Below are 9721 nucleotides of genomic sequence, written 5' to 3' on the forward strand. Positions count from 1 at the left end.
CAGTCACCTGACTTACTAAGACCAATGCTTTTTACATAGAACAGTGAACAACATGCCTATTACAGTCACCTGACTTACTAGGACCAAAGTTTTTTACATGGAACAGTGAACAAAATGTCTGTTAAAGTCACCTGACTTACTAGGACCAATGCTTTTCACATGGGACAGTGAACAACATGTCTGTTACAGTCACCTGACTTACTAGGACCAACACATTTTACATGGAACAGTGAACAACATGCCTGTTACAGTCACCTGACTTACTTGGACCAAAGTTTTTACATGGAACAGTGAACAACATGCCTGTTACAGCCACTTGACTTATTAGGATCAATGCTTTTTACATGGAACAGTGAACAACATGTCTGTTGCAGTCACCTGACTTACTAGGACCAATGTATTTTACATGGAACAGTAAACAAAATTACTGTTACAGCCACCTGACTTACTAGGACCAATGCTTTTTACATGGGACAGTGAACAGCATGTCTGTTACAGTCATCTGACTTACAAGGACCAACACTTTTTACATGGAACAGTGAACAACATGCCTATTACAGTCACCTGACTTACTAGGACCAAAGCTTTTTACATGAAACAGTGAACAACATGTTTGTTACAGCCACCTGACTTACTAGGACCAATGCTTTTTACATGGAACAGTGAACAACATGTCTGTTACAGTCACCTGATGTACTAGGACCAATGCTTTTTACATGGAACAGTGAACAACATGTCTGAACAGTCACCTGACTTATTAGGACCAATGCTTTTTACATGGAACAGTGAACAACATGTCTGTTACAGCCACTTGACTTACTAGGACCAATGCTTTTTACATGGAACAGTGAACAACATGTCTGTTACAGTCACCTGACCTACTAAGACCAATGCTTTTTACATGGAACAGTGAACAACATGCCTATTACAGTCACCTGACTTACTAGGACCAAAGGTTTTTACATGGAACAGTGAACAACATGTCTGTTAAAGCCACCTGACTCACTAGGACCAATGCTTTTTACATGGAACAGTGAACAACATGTCTGTTACAGTCAACTGACTTACTAGGACCAATGCTTTTTACATGAAACAGTGAACAACATGTCTGTTACAGTCACCTGGCTTACTAGGACCAATACTTTTTACATGGAACAGTGAACAAAATGTATGTTAAAGTCACCTGACTTACTAGGACCAATGCTTTTCACATGGGACAGTGAACAACATACCTGTTACAGTCACCTGACTTACTAGGACCAATGCTTTTCACATGGAACAGTGAACAACGTCTGTTATGTCACCTGACTTATTAGGACCAATGCTTTTTACATGGAACAGCGAACAACATGTCTGTTACAGTCACCTGACTTACTAGGACCAATCCTTTTTACATGGAACAGTGAACAAAATGTCTGTTAAAGTTACCTGACTTACTAGGACCAATGCTTTTTACATGGAACAGTGGACAACATGTCTGTTACAGTCACCTGACATACTAGGACCAATGCTTTTTACATGGAACAGTGAACATGTCTGTTACAGTCACCTGACTCACTAGGACCAATGCTTTTCACATGGAACAGTGAACAACATGTCTGTTATGTCACCTGACTTATTAGGACCAATGCTTTTTACATGGAACAGTGAACAACGTCTGTTACAGTCAACTGACTTACTAGGACCAATGCTTTTTACATGAAACAGTGAACAACATGTCTGTTACAGTCACCTGGCTTACTAGGACCAATGCCTTTTACATGGAACAGTGAACAAAATGTATGTTAAAGTCACCTGACTTACTAGGACCAATGCTTTTTACATGGAACAGTGAACAACATGTATGTTACAGTCACCTGACTTACTAAGACCAATGCTTTTTACATGGAACAGTGAACAACATGCCTATTACAGTCACCTGACTTACTAGGACCAAAGTTTTTTACATGGAACAGTGAACAACATGTCTGTTACAGTCACCTGACTTACTAAGACCAATGCTTTTTACATAGAACAGTGAACAACATGCCTATTACAGTCACCTGACTCACTAGGACCAAAGTTTTTTACATGGAACAGTGAACAAAATGTCTGTTAAAGTCACCTAACTTACTAGGACCAATGCTTTTCACATGGGACAGTGAACAACATGTCTGTTACAGTCACCTGACTTACTAGGACCAACACATTTTACATGGAACAGTGAACAACATGCCTGTTACAGTCACCTGACTTACTTGGACCAAAGTTTTTACATAAAACAGTGAACAACATGCCTGCTACAGCCACTTGACTTATTAGGATCAATGCTTTTTACATGGAACAGTGAACAACATGTCTGTTGCAGTCACCTGACTTACTAGGACCAATGTATTTTACATGGAACAGTAAACAAAATTACTGTTACAGCCACCTGACTTACTAGGACCAATGCTTTTTACATGGGACAGTGAACAGCATGTCTGTTACAGTCATCTGACTTACAAGGACCAACACTTTTTACATGGAACAGTGAACAACATGCCTATTACAGTCACCTGACTTACTAGGACCAAAGCTTTTTACATGAAACAGTGAACAACATGTTTGTTACAGCCACCTGACTTACTAGGACCAATGCTTTTTACATGGAACAGTGAACAACATGTCTGTTACAGTCACCTGACGTACTAGGACCAATGCTTTTTACATGGAACAGTGAACAACATGTCTGTACAGTCACCTGACTTATTAGGACCAATGCTTTTTACATGGAACAGTGAACAACATGTCTGTTACAGCCACTTGACTTACTAGGACCAATGCTTTTTACATGGAACAGTGAACAACATGTCTGTTACAGTCACCTGACTTACTAAGACCAATGCTTTTTACATGGAACAGTGAACAACATGCTTATTACAGTCACCTGACTTACTAGGACCAAAGTATTTTACATGGAATAGTGAACAACATGTCTGTTAAAGCCACCTGACTCACTAGGACCAATGCTTTTTACATGGAACAGTGAACAACATGTCTGTTACAGTCAACTGACTTACTAGGACCAATGCTTTTTACATGAAACAGTGAACAACATGTCTGTTACAGTCACCTGGCTTACTAGGACCAATGCTTTTTACATGGAACAGTGAACAAAATGTATGTTAAAGTCACCTGACTTACTAGGACCAATGCTTTTCACGTGGGACAGTGAACAACATACCTGTTACAGTCACCTGACTTACTAGGACCAATGCTTTTCACATGGAACAGTGAACAACGTCTGTTATGTCACCTGACTTATTAGGACCGATGCTTTTTACATGGAACAGCGAACAACATGTCTGTTACAGTCACCTGACTTACTAGGACCAATCCTTTTTACATGGAACAGTGAAAAGTCTGTTAAAGTTACCTGACTTACTAGGACCAATGCTTTTCACATGGAATATTATACAGCATATCATTTACTTCTCACAAATGCATTAGTTTGCACCTCCCATGTCTGAGGTACCTGCAGGCTTTTGTCAAAAATCTATCAGCGTGCAATAGTTCATTACTTACCCTTTTTACTCACCTAGCATTTATCTGTTAGGAAAGCAGATACTTTGGGCCTAGATAGGTTACAGAGTTATTTTTCTCAAATCCTATGAAAAACATGCTTCAAAAATTCCGTTAATTCTGGTGACTAGGGTGAAAGCTGTGCACTAATGAGCCCTAAGCAAGTACCAGGACTGCAAAAGAATAGTATACATATATGCCTGGACAAGTACAAATACTGCATTATTCAAGTTTCGTAGTGAAATAAGGCTAACAAGTAAATGGGTGTTAAGGTTTGAAGATTATTACTTTAGCACTACAGCAAAGAAAAGTCAGGACCCCTTACTAAAGAAGTGAAACAAAAAAAAAATCGAGTCACATGAGCAACCCTCATGCCAAAGACCTCAACCTCCACTGCTAGCTCAACAACACCTGCTGGCATGATGGATTCATAGCCCAGGACATCTTCTGCCTTTGGAATAAAGTCCCTCTATAGGTCATGCAAAAGGAATACCCTATCTATTAAGAAGAACACGTACAATACAAAAAATTCAACAAAGTAAAGCATGGAAGACCAAGAGGACTGCAAGTCCAAACCGTTTTATTTTACAAATTTAAAAACCACAAGCACTTTCATCTTAAAACATATACAAAACTTCTTCAAGTGCAACAATGTATCATTCAAACTGAGTTTAAAAGGGTAAATTTGGTCACATGATTATCATAAAATCATTTTCTTAAAGGAAACTCAACCTTTAGACACGTATCATATTTAAAAACCTTCCATCTCGATGTAAAACAAATTGAACAAATAACTATATAGGTAAAATTGACTTATTAATCTAAATAAATTACCCAAAACAGTGGATGATACAAACACATATATTATCTTCTAAATGCCTTTAATTTTAATAGGCAATTTATAGAAGAAACCTCTTTAAACCTGATTGCCTTTAACAATGGTCCAATTCTTATTCAAAATCCAGACATGGGATCTGCCTATGGGGCCCTCTATGCAAATATCATAATGATAGATACATCTTTAGTAGTGACTTTCCTGATTCTTGGTACCCCTACATGGCAGTTTGAATTAGTAGTCCTCTCGGTATTCCATGCTTTACTTCCTTGAATTTGTTAATACCCTATCTACTTTCAAACCAAGACTTGAAAACAGGATGGGAGACTGTAAATTCATGTGCAAATAATCTTACCATGATTAACTATCATCCTCTCAGTACTAAGGGATGGGTTAACTAAGCTTCACAATGGCCCATCAGCCACCAGCTTAGAATGAATCCACAGCAGGCTGTAAACTTAAAATTTGCATTCCAACAGATGTAATTAATTTTGGTACATTTGGTACTTTTAATGAGGTAACACTTTTCTTACAAAAATGGAGTACTATTTTCCATTTATAAACAAATGGATGGATCCCTCAGCAAAAGGCAGAGAAATCTAATTATTTGTGTGACAACTTTCACTTTAAGTAAATGGTGAAGAAACATAACAACAGGTATGCAGTGAGGTCATTTATTTAATTTGTATTTGTTAACAGGGGTAGAACACTGATTTCTACGAATCTTTTTCAAACACAACCCAGGAGTGCTGTCTGGTTACGTGACTATCTCAGAGTTGCACTTAGGCAACAGAGACTGAGGGAATCATACCTGGGACCACTGGAAGCAGCTCATAAACAGCTCTTTCATCTTCTAAGTCAACTCCCAGTCATTTAGGCACCTAAGCAATTAAGTGGAGCCTCCCTCAACTAAAATCCAACCTTACAAACAAAAAGGTCTTCATCCAAAGTCTCCCCCTAAAAAAAAGAATAAAGATAGAGTTCCCTATTTTCTATATTCACTCTTCAAATAATGCAGCCCTAAGGGCACTTTAATTCATACAATGTAGCAAACAGCTAATATGTAGACATTATAGCTCTTTGTTATATTGCATGAATGAAACTCCCATTACTTTGAAGCAAATACATCTTTGGTTTAAGCAGAAATGTAGCCAAGAGCTGTTCAGTGCCTACATAACTGCTCTTTGTTACCTTTACATGGTGACCGTCATTTACACATTTAAGCGCCCAAGTTCACAAGATCCCGGTTGTGCAAATACATCAGGAAAAGGCTTACATTTGCAGGCAGAGAATGACTGGCACCAGTTCAAAGCCATCAATAGCATTTCCTAACTGCTTGTATAGAAGCAAAGCAAAACCAGTTTCCACCAACATGGGGCCCATGTAGTAATATTTAAAAATGTTTTTCTTATTCAGAAAGATTACGGGAGCTAAGAAATGAGCTGTCTTGTTTTCAAAGCAGTGCAGACTTTCTCTCAGCTGAAATTCTGTGTTGAGCATATAATATGTGATACTACCACTACATCATATAATCTTAAGGGTAAAATTAACATTAATTATATTATTTATACTAATTAAAGGAAAAGCTATATTATACAACAGCTATCCCAACTTTGAAATAGACTTCCAGAAGAGGTTTAAGTAGTGTAATAACTAGCTTCATGAATAAACCCTACATCTGTGTAAAGGTTTTAAGAAATATTCATATTAACAGTAATCACATTTTCAAAGGCCAATGTGTGACAAGCTTGCTATTACAACCTATAACTCTAAGTTAAAGTCATATTGTTTCAAGTATTAAAATGTTCTCAGCTCTAGTAAAACTCTATACACATTTATTATACACTTCTACTCTGTACCTGCACTTAGTGCATATCTTGAACTAGGAAATATAACTAGTTAATAATGACACTTTAGTTCCATTTGCCTACTGAAGTAATTAGTACAACTCCATAAAATTAGTATGTTATGCCTCTCCATTGTCACAGTAACCACTAATGTTATCCTTTTACTTCAGAACCCATACGTTTTAACTTAAAACTATGAAGATCTACTCTGTTCGGTACCAAATATGGCATCATAACCTGGTCAGCATGTCAGACACCAATTCTGTAAGGTTGCTTTTTTTAGTAAAAAATGTAAGAGTAAAATAACTTAAAAGTTAGGAATAATCCCATTTGAAGTGCAAGTAACAAAGCATGTTTTTTTTTCACAGGTATCAGCCAGTATTAAAGGAGAAATCTACCCAAATGTCAAGTTTTTCTTTCCAAAATGTGATCTTCCTTCCCTGTAATCCAATACTAAATATGTCACATACAGAAAAAGCATCATCCATTTCTTTTATGTCTGAACATATTTCTTTTTGTCTTTCTTTCATATGTTTGTCTTATCATCTGCTACATCATGAGGGCTAGGAGTGACAGCATAATTAGGTTAGGTCACTTATTCCAACTACAGAGCCATGAAGAAAACAATGGTTTTATCACAGATTGCCAGTTTCACACACAAAATAAATAGCATAGCCTTGAGTCTGAACAAAAGTAAAGCTTTCAAGCTTAGTTTTCAGATGCAATGAATAAGAAAATTCCAATTGCAACTTAGTTTATTTCTTTCGTTACAGCTTAGTTTTCTTTCCCTTTAATCAAACTCTGAATGCCACAAATAAAGAAAACATGTTCATCTTACTCTTCTGATTTTCTGTCAATATTTGATTTTATTTGTACTATATTGTCTGTAGAAGTGCATGTTTCTTCTGGTGTTTTGTTTTAGAATTTTTGCATTATATACAGTGTTTTGTTGAGACAACTCAGTAAGTTAGGGGAGAGAATATTAACATCAAAGACTAATTCCAGCCACAGTATTAAAAACTGAAAATGTAACATGGACCAACTTAGCCCAAGTAACAACTATTAATCATAGAGGACAGATCTCTTGCACTTAAACACTAAACTATAGTTGTTACTTTGAAAAGAGCAATTAAGTCTACTACAATTTCAAGCCTGTCAGGAAGCAAAGCAATGAAAAATACAGACTGATGCTTGCAGTCAAAAGTAGGTAGTCACAGTACAGTTGTAAGTTGATGAGACAGTGAACCACAGTAAATGATCCTCTTATCATAGGGATTTCTCTCTGTCCCCTCTAAAATGACATCAGGTAGGCAAAACATTGACTGTAAAACAAAATCATGCAGCATGGCAGCCCCCCTTTTAGGCCATTTTGGGGTATAACATATTAGAAGCACTCTAGATCAGATAACTTCAGTAGTTAACCTGTTATTACAAATGAAGTTTTAGCTCCATTCACTTATTTATTTAACATTTGTTTACCAGGAAAGTCCGACTTGGAACAAGCCAATTTTCAGTGGAGGCCTAGGGAGAAATACTCCAAATGCATATCTTTGTAACGTGGTCGAAAACTGGAGCACCCAGGGGAAACCCACATGTATGCAGGGAGGACATGCAGAACCTCTTACTGTGAGGCGACAACACAAACCACTGCACCACTGCAAAGTCCTTACAGTTTCTTAATTGATTCATTATTGCAAGCTTGGGACTGGATAGGTTTATTGCATTGTTTACATTCAGTCTACTAGACTTTAGCTGTAAGCCTGTTATAAAGTCAGGCAGATAAATTGCACCATGCCACCAGTGAAAGTGCTGACTGAATTCTGACTGGCCAGATATCTCATGCATTATATTCTGATAATTAATAATTGGCTTTTTGAAACAGGGGCATAGCTGGGCAGGGTGAAGGGGGCAGCCACCTCAGGCATGTGGTGTTAGGGGCATGATCAGCAGGTACTAATCAGACAGTAGTACAGTACCAGTATTCAGAAATGAATGCAGATACTGAATTTTTGGTCAAGGCTGAACTGCTTTGTGTGTGGCATTTATCTGTGGCAAGCTGATTGTTACAATTGTAGCAAGCAGTTTGGTATGGTTTTCAAACAAGAAGAGAAAATCATTTTTTTGTCCTCAACTCATTGAGGGGAAGGACCTGAGAGGGGAACTGCAAACATTGCCAGAATACCTACCTGAACATTTCCAGAATACTTACTTGTGGTTCTCGACGGTGTAAGCTGAGCCTTATGCATCAAGTCTAAAGTTCATTGGTGGCTCATTTATTTATAATACTTTTATCCTTTTTATTCAATGAATTGAAAAAGCTGTTTCTTATATTTCTTTTAAATATAACCACATTAATTGTAATGATAAGCTGACTGCTACAATCTCAACACAGGGTGTCTACAAGGGTAAGATTGTGCTGCTTATCTTTCAAGTAATCCTGATTAAACCCATTTGTCAGAGACATGAACATTGGCAGGACACAAAAACACTGGTCTTCCATTTGAATCTCAACTGTCAATTCATGCACTATCCATTCTCTGTGGGTTAATGGCTTATATATATATATATATATATATATATATATATATATATATATATATATATATATATATATATGAGATATATTATACTTCAACAAAGAACATACTTTTGGCAGTATTTAGCTTTTGCCACAAAAAACATAACATTAAAATAAATATCATGATAAGCTATACACAAACAATATATACAATTATTTTTTCAGCCCCAGAAGAAAAACAAATACTCTCCCCAGGACATTAGTGGTTTGGTGATATATCTTAATACATTTACTTTACATCCCTAAACATCCACAGCTTTAACAACAAGGCCTATATATACTTCATCTCATCCCCATTACTTGTGCCTTTCCAAGAATTCTTCTAGTAAATGCTTCACATCTGTGGTGTTGCTTGTCTGGAAAGATTATATTATAAAAACAAACTCCATTTCTAAACACTTTACCTTTCATTACCTCTTGCAAGTTTTCAACTTCTAAATCTTTGCCATCATTTCAGATATCCATCTCTAATAATGCGGCAATCACAGTCAAAAGGCAAATTCCATTTGCATTTCAAATGAAGTACAGGATATGTGGCAATTTGTCTCTGATAAACCTGGTAAAATGAAATGTTTAAATGAGTGAAACAATTTGGACTTGAATTTACTAATCCCCTTCCCCCTAGCAATAGTTGCTATAACTATTTAATATATAAACACACTATTGGGACTCTGGCATACAACTGTACATCCACATAAATGCATGTGCCTAACAAAATTAAAGACAGAAGATATTCATATAGTATAAATCCATCACAGGCAGTTTTATATCACACTTGGAAGTCAGTTAATACATCAGGCTGCATTCACAATTGGACTGGTATTTTCCTTTTTCAAAGAAGGAAACAGTTCAGATTTTACTTGCTGCATCACTTGTTCCTGCCAATATGTCATATCTTCTAATTATGTATCTGAGTAT

General features: G+C 36.7%; 1 protein-coding gene across 3 annotated transcripts in view; it reads right to left on the reverse strand.

Annotated features, from left to right (window-relative positions):
* CARD9 (caspase recruitment domain family member 9) overlaps positions 1 to 9721 on the reverse strand; it is a 706605-nt gene that overhangs the window by 608835 nt on the left and 88049 nt on the right. The window contains exon 2 of one of the 3 annotated variants that reach the window (XM_044058722.1): positions 9218 to 9359. The exons of 1 other annotated variant lie outside the window; for it this stretch is intronic. Coding sequence is in view for 1 of the 2 variants with exons in the window: in XM_044058720.1 (XP_043914655.1) it covers positions 9208 to 9214 (7 nt within the window). In the remaining variant the exon portion in view is untranslated. Of the gene's footprint in view, positions 1 to 9207; positions 9360 to 9721 lie in introns of all 3 variants that reach the window. One more of the 3 variants, XM_044058720.1, reaches the window with a different exon arrangement.

Source organism: Protopterus annectens, chromosome 16.part0, assembly GCF_019279795.1.
Source record: "Protopterus annectens isolate FY-2018-M chromosome 16.part0, PAN1.0, whole genome shotgun sequence".
Classification (NCBI taxonomy): Eukaryota; Metazoa; Chordata; order Ceratodontiformes; family Protopteridae; genus Protopterus; species Protopterus annectens.